The sequence below is a fragment of the Lepidochelys kempii genome, chromosome 7 (assembly GCF_965140285.1).
Source record: "Lepidochelys kempii isolate rLepKem1 chromosome 7, rLepKem1.hap1, whole genome shotgun sequence".
In the NCBI taxonomy this organism is placed as follows: domain Eukaryota; kingdom Metazoa; phylum Chordata; order Testudines; family Cheloniidae; genus Lepidochelys; species Lepidochelys kempii.
In genome coordinates, this window is record NC_136386.1 from 36,221,319 (window position 1) to 36,233,734 (window position 12,416).

Sequence of the window (12,416 nt, forward strand, 5' to 3'; positions counted from 1 at the left end):
CTTCCGAAAGGGGACGGCCCACAGCAGGTGCCCGGCTGCCACCTCTCGGGGCCAGTGGTATCTTCCTCCGAGCCGTCCTCCTCGCTTCCGTCCGAGCGCTGGCCGGGAGGCTGCCCGCTGGCCACCCCTCGGTCCGACCCTCCGCTTCGCCCAGCCGTGCCCAGGGGCGGGGGGTGGATCAGCCCGGCGGCTCTCGCAGGGCAGCGCTGGGATGCGTCCAGCGCCCGCCTCGCCAGCCCCGCTCCTGCCGCTCAGCCCCTCTCGCGGCCCCCGACCCGCCGCCACTTTGCAAACTCCGCGCTGCCGCCGGCGGAGGCAGCTGGTGCTACTTAAAGCGCATCAGCCCCGGGGCTCAGAGGGACTCGGGCGGCGCGTGTGGCGGCGGCGGCGGCCAGGCAGAGGGAGGCGAGGGCTGCGCCGGGCGATCAGCCGGGCAGCAGGCACAGCCCCTCGCCTCCCGTGTCCTGCTCTCTGAAGGGCTGCTGCGCGCCCCTGCTGCTGCTGCTGCTGCTGGCGGCGGCTTCCCCGAGGCGCGGAGATCCGCAGGCGAGAGGCTGAGCCCGCTCCCGCTGGCGGGGCTCGCGGAGGAGGCGGACGCAGAGCGGCGGCTCCTGCTGCGGACACCGCGCCGGCTGCAGCCCCGGCTGGCTCAGTCCCCTCGGTCCGGACCAGGCGGAGGAAGCCGAGCACGAGCAATGGCGGCCCGGAGCCGGAGCCGCTGCGCGCCGCTTTGGCGCTCTCCGGGGCATCCCTAGCTCCAGGCAGCCGGCTACCAGCGGAGGAGTGGCCCTGCCGGGGGGTGATTTATTCCCCCCACACCCCGTCTCAAGTTCTCAGCGCAGCAGCCCGGCCAGCGCCTCCCGCCCCTTCCCAAAGCCTCCAAGGGGTGGGGAGGTCGGTGGCCGGCCAGGCCATGGAGAGCCCGGCGGAGAACCCCAGCAAGGCGGCGGGGTACCTGAAGGAGCTGAACAAGATCATCGAGACGCAGCAGGAGCTGCTGGAGAAGCAGAAGCGGAGGATCGACGAGCTGGAGCAGCAAGTGGCCAAGTTGTACCACGAAAACGCCTGCCTGCAGGACGAGCATCACAGACACCTGGCCACATGCAGGCTGCAACAGGGCATCCTCCCTGCGTACCCGGCGGGGCCAGGGCCGTCGATCCTGGGGGCCATCCAGGAAAACGCACAGCACGAAAAGTAAGAGCTGGCTGGGGTTTATTGGCCTTCTCTCTAAGGGTCTGTCGATGCATTGGTCACCGGGTCCTCTCCCCCACTCCACAAAACACCCGGAAAGCAGCCCCACGCTCTGCTTTCCCCTATGTTAGTCCCATTCCGCTTAATGGGCTGGCGGGCTCGCAGGAACTGGTTCAGAGGGGTTAAAGCACATGGCTGCGTGGATTGTCGTACCCCACAGGCTCAGTATCCGAGGCACAGATCTTGCAGGGAGCAGGGTAGGTGGGGATTGCTTGCCGCCGGGGCAAGTTCTGGTGAGCACTGGAGCCAGATCCCGCTCTTAACCGCTTCTAGTAAAGCGATTCCTGCTGCTTTGCGCTCAGCCAGACGCGCTCCAGAGCCCCGGGCAGCGCTTTGCGCTCCGGATGGAGCTGCCTGGGACGCGCTTAGGCGCAGAGCAGCAGCAGCCGCAAGGTGTTTCAGAGCAGAGGGAGATGCAGAGGAGGTGCCCGGCTGTCACCTCTCTAGGCCAGTAGTATCTTCCTCGGGGCCGTTCTCCCTGCAGCCCGGCTCTCCTCCAAGCGCTGGCCGGGAGGCTGCCCGCTGGCTACCCCTCGGTCCGACCCTCCGCTTCGCCCAGCCGTGCCCAGGGGAGGTGCTTGCTGCTTTCTTCCCGGACCCCAACCTCCAAAACCAAACTCCCTAATAGCTGGGCAACCCGAATGTGTCCGTGGTGGAACGCATTTCGTGGGATACCAGCTCACCATGGAGCGGTGGCTTGTTAGTCTGAGAGGAGCCCAATGGCATATCTGTCCCTCTGGCGCTCCCCATATGGGTTAGTGTGGGGGGTATCGCATGCGTTCAGGTGGCATACCGATGAATTCTCAACCGGTGCTAGCAGGGGAGCTGGAGTAGCTTTTGGGGCCCCTCTGTCATTGTAGACAGCTGTCTCTCCCGCAGCTAATGAAAGTGGCTCACAGAGGGTCAGTAAACATTGGCAGATGGCCACCTTACCAACTGTGACTAGTTCAAATATAAACGGGTTCGTCTTGGAGACCTGTTTGCTCTCAATCTCTGCGTCTGTTTACAGAATCTCTGTTTTGTAATTAATCATGTGCTTCTTACCGCGCCTGGAAAGCGGTTTAAGTGCGCGAGATTTTTAAGTAACACAAGAATTCAGGAATAGCAAGAGTTGAAATAGTTACACTGGCCCGACTTGGTTGTGAAATAGTAATTAGGGATTAGTTTGACTTGAGTGAAGTGGGCAAAGCATGCATCGTATTATGAGCCCACTTCTCGCTCCCAGTGCGACACAACGAGCCTTTTGTAATCGCATACATTTTGGTTCTTTATATTTATAAACTTGTGCCTTGGAGTAGTGGGCTTGTCTCTTTCCACCAAAACAGCTTAATCTTTAACTGTCCTCTCTAACTGCTTACCCCTTAATACACCAACGAAGGCACAGTCGCTGACACATTTGTATTATTGCATAATCAGGACACCAGTAGCACAAGGTGTTTCTTACTAGCTCTGACAAGAGGAGAAGCGAAATATCACTTTGCCAGGTCTCTGCTGCAGGTGTGTGACTGTTTCCGCTCCTCCGCCTGAAGTATACGGGCAAGGGGCGTGGGGTGTTCTCGTTGGAGATAACACACGACCTGGCACTAAATCCTGTGCAGGTCTGATCTCCCGGGCTTCCATTGGTTTTCCTGTGAATTACCGAAGTAAATATCTATGGCCTAAAATAGCACGCACCCTGCATGCGGGGTATATGGTACCCTTGGACGTCGTGGCGTGCTGCTTTGGTAAAGTTGTTGAAAATTCACCTTGCGGAAGGTGATGAGGCGTCACTTCTCCTTGGCTTGTGTGTTTTCAACCTGCCTTTCGAGGGGCAGGGGGAAATCGCTGCTATAGAAGCAAGAGTACAAATCGGAGCATGACCACTTTTATGTGGAAAAAAACTCTTTGCCCGTTTCTCTCTTGTCGCCTCCACACGTGGTGACTCTCCTGCGTGTGCGTCTTTTGGTAACCAGCAGTGAGTTTGTGATAGGAGGAGGCTGTGTCCACACGTGTCCGAACTAAGTGAGGTTGGGTGAGCGGTGAATGTCCAAGACCTCCAGCTGTGTGAGTGGGATAGTGTTACTCTAGCCCCATCCGCTCTTGGAAAGGCCAGGGTTCTCCAGAGTGTCTTCAGGCCAGGAATAAACCCAAAGGCACGGCCTCATGGGTCGAGCTGATGACGGTATGTTTTCCAGCCGGGGGAGCATGGGTTACGCTAGGATACTAAGCGCTGCTTTTCAGACTTCCTCCCATGTGCTGTCCCGTGGCGCTCTGGCGTTGTTTGTTTCAGCTATTTAAAAAAATAATAATTCCCGGGGCTGTACTGAAGTGACTTCTAATTCCCTGCTCAGAGTCCCCAGATTGCCTCGCAGGCGCCTGTTGCCCGGTGTTTTGATTCCCTTGCGTACGTTTGCACCTTACTACAGAGACACCACCGCGCTGCCTGCCTGCTGGAGGCACGTTCACTGAACCCTTGTGTTTAACGCGATCCTGGGCTGTCTCTTCCCAGAGTCTCCCCAACCAGCCAAACCTTGAGGCCGGCTGAGAAAACAGCAGCTCCTTGAATAACCAGCCTGGAGAGCAGGCGCCAGGCCTCAGTGCCAGCCGCTTGTTTTCAGATAGAAGGGTCCTTTGCAGGGCACACACAACAGCTCTGAAACCCTGTCCTAGCAATCCCAGCCCCACCCGTGGGTGCCTTGTTTCGGGTTCCGCGGGCTGCAGGAAGAGGCGAATAAACTCTTCAGCCGGCGGAGGCTATTCTCCCCCCTTTGCTGAGCATCTGCCTAGAAATCGCACCCGTGCCTTGCAATGGTCCATGAATGACGCTTTTGTCTCTCCAGCCCGCCCAGGGCTCCCTTGTTGCAGCCTTGACGGCTCGGGGCTAAGTCTGCTAAGTGGATTTGATGCTGGCTCAGAATTAAGCTGGGATATTTATGGCCGAGTTCTCAGCGTCCCGCGGTGCAGGTCCCAGGGCTGGGGAGAAAGTTGCACGGCCCCTCTGCTGAGCCACGCGAGCCCGTGGGGGGGGGGGGGGTTGGGCCGCCTCCGTCCTCTGCAGGCTCCCCGCGGCCTGGGCATGGTTCCTGCAGCAGTGCCATAGAAGCAGCGGCTCCCCCGGGATGGCTTCTTAAAGGAGCCGCCGTACTCTTTCCCCCCCCTCCCCCCCAGACTGTTGCCTTTGTTTACTTTGGTATCTCTGCTGCTCACGGAGCCCAGAGTGTAGAGGAAGCGCCAGCTATGCAGGACCAACTGAAAGGTGAAGCCACGTAGCCACCTTCCTGATGTCGATGAATAGCTGGGTGACCCCCGTTTTTGGAGGACTGTGAATGTTCCTGTTTGCAAGGCCTTGCCTATTTCCCAGTCTTGCAACAGCGGTTTCCCTTCCTTTTGTTTCCAAACGCTGCAGATTCTGGTTGCTTGTTATCATTTATAGATGGGGAAACTGAGACACAACTCAGGCTCAAGTATGTGGTGCATGAGCTTTGCCTCCTCTCAGCGGGAAGCAATGATGGGGAAGCAGGGCATCAGTGGAGGCTGGCCAGAATCTCACTGGGGTACTGGGACCCCCCCCCCAGCTAGTACCCCATGGGACTAGCTGTCTGAAAGTGGCTGTAAAATGAAATTAAGAGGTGTGTTTCTCCCCCTCTCACCACACTGTGCCTTGGGCATGAAGTAGTGAGTATGCTGCACCAGGTGTGCAGGAACAATTTTTCATAGTTGGGGCACCGATGATGAAACAATGTTTTTGGTATTTTGTTATTCCTACTTTTAACCCAGGGAGTGCAGGAGCACCCCAAGTTCCAGCCCCACTATGCTTCACCCTCTGCTTGGGCTTTATCCCTGGCTCTGCACTAACCTGCTGTCTGACTGTGGGCAAGTCATGTCTCTTCTTGATGCCTCTGTTTCCCCTCCAACCCTCTGTCTCGCCTGGTTTTGATTAAGTTGTGTGCCAGAGACACTGTCTATGTGTGTAGCACAGCACACAGTGGGGCCCAATCTTGGTTGGGACTTTGTATTTCAGTGGCACCTAAAATATTTAATAATCTACCTGTGGCCAAGCCAGGAACAGAACTCGTGTTTCTCAATTCTCAGTCCAGGGCTTTACGTACAAGACCTGCTATCTGTATTTGCCTACGAGTTTAAAGTCCTATGGGAGTGGCTCTCTCCGGCAAGGTCATGTTAAGGTGATCCAGGGCCCTAGCCACATCATGACATGAAGTGCTGCCACAGATCAGCTGCAAGGGGGGGCCCTCTTCCATAATAGCAAAGCAGGGGTAGTGGCAAGGGATACCACTCCTAAGAGGAAGAATCCCTCCCACAGCTCCCAGGAGGTAAAAGCCCCCATGCACCCCTCTGCTTCCGGAGAGGCAGTGACATGGGGCAAATTGGCCTGACCCCCTGAGTATCAGCAGGGTTAGTCCTCTCTTCCCCCACCCAGAGAGGTGTGGCTGATGCGGGGAGGCAGTACTTAGTCCAGTTTCAGGGAATGTCTGCCTAGGTGGGCAGGACTTGTTGCATTCTTCTTCTCCTGCCACCCCTTGAGCTCTCTGCTGGGATGATATGTAGGCATCCCACAGCAGTGGGTCTTGGAGTTAAGACCCCACTGGGATGAATGGGGCAAGTCACATCTCTTGGCGCTATTGTTTCAGGCTTCCTGCAGATTGAGATGGATATCACTTCATCAGTTTCACTTGTCTCATGTTGTGAAGACCAGCTTGAAAACCATGAGGACTAGAAACTTAAAAAATAAGTAAGAAACATTGAGATTCTGTTGTAATCTAATGACTCTAGGAGCTAGGGCTTTAGGCATGGGCCCATAGTGCCTGTGCCTTAATTCAGTTTCTCCTCAAGAAGTTTATACCCAGGTCTCTAACAACTTGAAGGAGGAAGGTTTTCAAAAAGTGATGAGGGAGATTTTAAGGGTTTGTCTAGACTAGGGAAAAATATCAGTATTGGTGCCAGCCTCTAATGTAGACAATGCTGCCCCAGTGCAAAATGGGGCTTGTACTAGTTTGACTTGCCTTGGTAAATTACTGTGGAAAAAGTCATTGGGCTATTACAGTTCTGCCGCCAGCAGTTTCTGTTTTCTCTTTAGGAGCTTCTGGGTTCTGAATACTCTCTTGACAGTCCAGCCACTTAATGTATGTATATATATTCCCAGATATAGCAGAGCACTCTTGAAAATTTTTCTCTATGTACAGTAGAAGCAGGGGGGATACTTTTTCATATGGTACACACGTCTGAACCACTTTTACTTTAACTTAGCATGGAGCCACTCAGATTTGGACTGGCTACCCCCTGTCATGATGGAGGGGCTGCCGGGCAAAATTTATTGATGGTGTTGCAACCCAGTGTGACAGGTCGCACCACCCCCTTGGTTTGGGAGCCTCTTGAATGGGGTTCTCTGGGCAAACTGCCCCTTACCCCCGTGGGTGGCCCTGCCCTGGCCAATGATACACACACTGTGCAACATGCATATAACTGTGGCTGCCACTGTGTGGAAGTGCTGCACTCTCACTTTTCTCAACACTGTGTGTCCTATTGTGATACTGATTTTATTTATTTAGTTTTAATTGGACCTTGATGTTTTCAGTCAGGAGTTATGTATGATAACTGCATGTTATTTGGAGTTCTAAAATCTCTTCTTTTGGTATAATTAGAAGGGTTGGTCAAAAACCAGAATTTCCCATAGAAGGGAAATTCTGAATGCATGTCTTGGTGGTTTTGGGTTTTTGTGTTTTTTTTTTTTTGTTTTTTTTTGCCAGGGGGAGGGAGTGGGGAGTTTTTGTTCAATTTTGGAACAAAAAGTAGACATTTTCCATGAAAGGGAAATCAAAAACCAAATTTGTGAAATAATTGGAACACTTAAAAAAAATTTAAAATGAAATTCTACCTGGGAGCCGAATTGACAAATAAATTGGCATTTTTTGATGGAAAAACATTCACTTGGAAACTTCTGGTCAGTTCTCATATGTAGCCATATGAACAGCTGCTTATTACACTTCCTGGATGGATGCCTATGATACGTATTAACTTTTAAGACCTTAGCCCTGTCTTCTCATTACCAAAATAGAGCATATAGCCTAAATTAGTTAAACATTTCAGGAGCACAGGCATAGCTGAAGAACCTCCTATTGTTTGATATCTTGAAACCACTATTGATAATTCAAATAATTTTAGTGGAAAATAGTCACTCCCCAAAACAGTAAAAGTATTCTAGGTTGGGTCCTTACTTGTATAAAAGATCTAAATGGAGACAGTCTAATGGATGCTCCCATTTCCATTGTTAGTGTGTTTTGTTTTTGTTGGGGGTGATTTGAGTCTCACTGGGAAGACACTACGCCAGACAACTTACTTTTAGTGCTGCATCACTTGGTTCAGAAACAGCAAATGACTATAAAATTAACCTTAGAATAAACAAATGGGGCTGCTGATAGACTAGTTGATTATAAGGCTTTATACTGGGGGTAATGAACCAATATATTAACAATAACAATGGGTACTCATCTCAACAAGGAGCACAAGTCTAATTTTCAGTTGATCTGTTTCACTTAACATATAGATGGGGAAAACAGGAAAGCTTTCCAAAAATTACAGCTCCAGCTCACATCCTCTATCTGTTGACAAAAAAATAGTACTTGCTTAAGCGATCAGATTTAATAATGCTACTTTATCTGCTATGTGAATGTTATAAAGTGCTTTTAGGATCTCTTCAGATGCTGTGTAACTGTATGTACAGGAGTTATTCCAGGATTGCAAAACTGTTTAAAATTTATCAGCTCAGGTGCAATGTTTAGTCATCTGTTTTTTACCAGGTTGAATGACAAAGAAGATGGGGGAGGAGAACTGATGTTTTCCACATACTTAAAAAAACAAAACAAAAGTAATTTCTCTTCCCCCTCCTCCATCTCTCTCTGCATGCCTTGAGTGGGGACCTGTTTGTTATGGGTTGTTTATAATGTACTGCAAATAATGGAAAGTAAAAAAAACCCAGCTAAACAAGTACTACTTAAACTCTTAGGTTGGCACTGAATTTATAGATCAATCACAATTTATAGCAGTAAAACACCTCGATCTTATTAGAAAATATTGTCCGTCTCAACTGAGGCCTCTGTATAGTGTGAACTAGTACCCTGAGATTAGACTTCGAGACATGGTTACCAGATCAAGGCAGCTTAAATAAGTTTGTAGTTTCACGTGTCACTATTAGCCAGCAAGTTTAGCACTTAATGCCATCTCGGTAGAGATGCCAAAAACTGCATTAGTGTCGCGTCTAACCTGATTTCTTGTTCCTAGAGGGCCTCTACAAAGCAGGGATGAGGCAGTCTGTAGGTGTGAGGTAGCTTATGTTCCATTGCTTGGGTTGTATCACCCAACGGAGGTCTTTGGTTTCTTAGCAGCATCAATCTTGGCAGCTGTCATAGGAAAAAACTCACCATCAATTACTATTCGATAGAATGCTTTTCCGACCTTTACCTTTCTGCAAATGCAGGATGTAGTCCATATTAACCAAAATATAAAATGACAATTGTTTCAAATTTTTTTTAGATAAAACTTTTTAAACTTTCTGTTCTACATATAATAGAATTAAACTAGAAACAGATAGCTACTGAGCTGCCAGGATAAGAACTTAATGCTCAGTCATGGGAATGTGCATATCCAAAAGAGAACATGTGAATCTCATTAACTTAATGCAATTTACACATGTGAATTAACCAAAGACTGCATGTCTTAAAATACAGAGGTATTTTGTTCGGTCAGACAGATGTAGGTAAGTAAGCAGTATGAAGATAAGTTAAATATCCGAAGACTAGAATCTTGAAAAAAAATCTTTATTCCTTCACCAAAATTGTCTGTTAAAAATCTTCATGTTTGTAACCTATCTCTAAAATGAAGTGAAGAGACACTGAGACCACTTATTTTTACAAATGATGGATACCAGAGGGTTTTATTTCATTATGCTGGCATCCTACAAACAAAACTACTGTAAGCAGCAAATGGCATGCTGGCGTCACCACTGGCCCTGAACATCTGAGGGAAAAGCTGAATGTACTCCCCCAAAGGAAACTGTTAAACAAAAGACTGCACTGAGGGTTAAAAAACAAACATGACAAAAGGTGCCAAATACTGTAACACAATGTTGTGTCTAAAACCAGTTTCAAAATCTTAGTGCATATGGAGCACCCATGGCACCAGCTGACCTTAATGAAAGCAGCAGGTGCTCAGCAGTTCTGAAAATTGGACTCTTAAATGAGACTCTTCATTCTGCTGACACTGGGAACATATGTTTCACTGTAGCTTTCTGGATGAAACTGTCAGCAATTTTATTTACATCTAGGTTCCCTGGTATTATTTGGATGCAAGTTAAGGACAGCTACATTATTCAGTTGTCTGTTCCATTGATGACTAGAGATAATTTTTAAATCTTCTGAAGCAGGAGAATGAGCATTCCACAGATCAGGATGATACAGGCACAGTGAGAAGGATCTTATGAATTTGCAGTATTCTGGAAACCTAGTGCTTTCAGAGTACTGCAAATACCCATCAAGAAAGATCTTGGAGTCAACAGCTAATTTAGGCACCATCATTTTGTATATTTTGTTGGGATTATATTTTGCCATGTGCATTACTTTGCATTTAATCTGCCATGTTGTTGCCAAGTCACCAAGTTTTGTGAGATCCCTTTGTAACTCTTTGCAGTCTGTTTTGGACTTAACTATCTTGAATAATTTTGTATCATATGCAAATTTTGCCACCTCACTATTTACTCCTTTTGCAGATAGTTTATGAGTATGTTGAACAGCACTGGTCCCAGACCAGTAGAAGCCCCTCGTGGGACACCACTATTTACCTCTCTCCATTCAGAAAAGGGACCATTTATTCCTACACTTTGTTTCCTTTCTTTTAACTGGAGTGTCTGGGAATGCTTTCAGGATCATCTAAGGATCCTTCATTTCATTTAATGACAATGCTTTTGTTTTCTTAGGTTTCAGAGTAACAGCCGTGTTAGTCTGTATTCGCAAAAAGAAAAGGAGTACTTGTGGCACCTTAGAGACTAACCAATTTATTTGAGCATGAGCTTTCGTGAGCTACAGCTCACTTCATCGGTATGCATCTGATGAAGTGAGCTGTAGCTCACGAAAGCTCATGCTCAAATAAATTGGTTAGTCTCTAAGGTGCCACAAGTACTCCTTTTCTTTTTGTTTTCTTAATCACCCTGCCTCTGACTATAAACAAACTCTCCGCCCCAAGGGCAGAAGTTTTTAGCAGCAGCACAGAACACACCAATTCCACACTCAAGCTCTGACTTCTGGGTGCTAAGCACCCACTATTGTTTTTCCATGGGTGCTTGAGCCCCGTAGCACCCACGGAGTCAGTGCCTATGAGTGTGCCCACATAGGGGCTTGCACAAATTTAATTAGCTGGAGCAAGTTTGTGTAGCCTTGCATAGACGAGGCCAAAACAGCTGTTAAAACAGGAGTTTAAAGAGGGGGAGAGACAATTTCTGTCAGCGAAGAAAAACTGCAAACCGTAATAAGTTCTGTACCTGCCTCCTGCCACAACCTTTTGTGAACAATATTGTACCACGCTGAGCTGTGGATTTTTTCAATTTGCCAGCTATGGGTTTGTTCAGAACTTGGATCAGGGGTGAAAGTAACTGAGGACACTTACCAGTAGGGGACAGTGGGGGGGGGCCCAGGCGGGGCTGGGGGTGTCAGCATCCCCCAGCCAGCCCTTCCATGCCGCCCGGGGCTCCCGTTGATTTAAAGGGCCTGGGATGCCATGGGCCCTTTTAAATCGCCGCCCCTAGGACAGCTGCTCCCTTTGCCCCCTCCCCAGGCCCATCGGCGGCCGGGGGAGCACAAAAGGGGCAGGGATGTTAGAGCGCTACAGGGTCCTTTGCTACGGCAGCGCTTTAATGTTGCTGTACCCCCCACCCCCACCCCATCGGCAGCCCTGCCGGTACGGATCCTACCAGCAGGGCCGCCGACAGGGGAGGCAAAAGGGGCGGGCTGGTTCTTACCTGTCCGCCGTGCCAGCTCACTTTCACCCCTGACTTGGATGGGGGAGATCTCAAAGAAAACCTGCCTGACATTAGCAATTTTTTTTCTCCATGTAGAACCAGGACCCCAAGTTGGTGTCTTGTTGACTTTGCATCTTTTGGGTGACGCATAAAACCAAGGACTGATCCTGACAACTATAGTTACTACTACCAAGATATTGTGGCATGAAGGTTGCTGGCCTATGTGACGTGGACAAATTTAAATCTGGGCAATTGCATTCTACCTTGCAATGTCAATAGATTAAAATAAGGGTTGTGCAATGTTTCTGAACATATACTAATGGCTGCTGAGTTCTGTTTGTAGTTGTTCCCATGTGCCAACAAAGTGCTTTTAGATCCTTTTAGAGGAAAGGTGCTATCTCAATGTAAGCAATAAGTAATTTAAAGTGTGCAAAAATGGAGAGGAAAAAGTGTACTTAGTGATGCTACTTTTTCAGAAAACATTATTATTATTATACATTATTGAGTCTGAGATGCTAACATTTGTTACCCCCTCTCCTTTTTAAGAGTCTGCCACATAATTAACTTCTCAGTGAAACAAATAAAATGCAGGCATAAAAGCAACAGACACTTATTTGCAGGTTTGATTCTTTTTAGTAGAAGGATATTCTTGGAGGTTTTTTTGGCGGGGGAGAGACAGACTTCCATCATCCACTGAGGAAGATGTCTCCTAGCTAGAAACAAGTTGCAGCTTGTTTTTGAAAACTTGAAGTGGATGGACAAAATACATCAGACTCAAAGGAATCTATCTATTGGGAAAGCCTTGTTTTAGTGGCAGATGGTGGAAGCTATGAGCGAGAATGTGGCATTTGAGAGTTTTTCCTTATGGCATACTGACAAGGGAAGTAAATTATTAAATTTAAACTTGATACATTATGAAATTCTCTTTGCAAACCAGCATCTCAAAAAAATTAGTTTTACTGGCTGTAAAATGAAATTTGGAAGCCTTTATTCATGTAATGGCCAGAGATTTTAAATTGGATTCACTGAGCCAGATTCATTACTCTAGGTCAGGCCATAGCCCTTAGAGGCAGAAAATCTGCCTAGACTGGCTGCAGCAGTGCAAACTGCCTGCAGTACCTTCCTGTGTGAACCTAGAGTTGGCCAGGGCATAGGCAGTCTA

At 48.7% G+C, this 12,416-nt stretch overlaps 1 protein-coding gene across 9 annotated transcripts in view; it reads left to right on the plus strand.

The window, feature by feature from the left end:
• The first annotated feature begins 504 nt into the window (after positions 1-504).
• The window catches only part of IQSEC1 (IQ motif and Sec7 domain ArfGEF 1), a 723,214-nt gene continuing 711,302 nt past the window's right edge, over positions 505-12,416 (plus strand). For all 9 annotated transcript variants that reach the window (XM_073352194.2, XM_073352208.2, XM_073352210.2 and 6 more), the window contains exon 1: positions 505-1,194. In XM_073352194.2, coding sequence (XP_073208295.1) covers positions 914-1,194 — 281 coding nt within the window. In that variant the 5' untranslated portion in view covers positions 505-913. The remainder of the gene's footprint in view (positions 1,195-12,416) is intronic.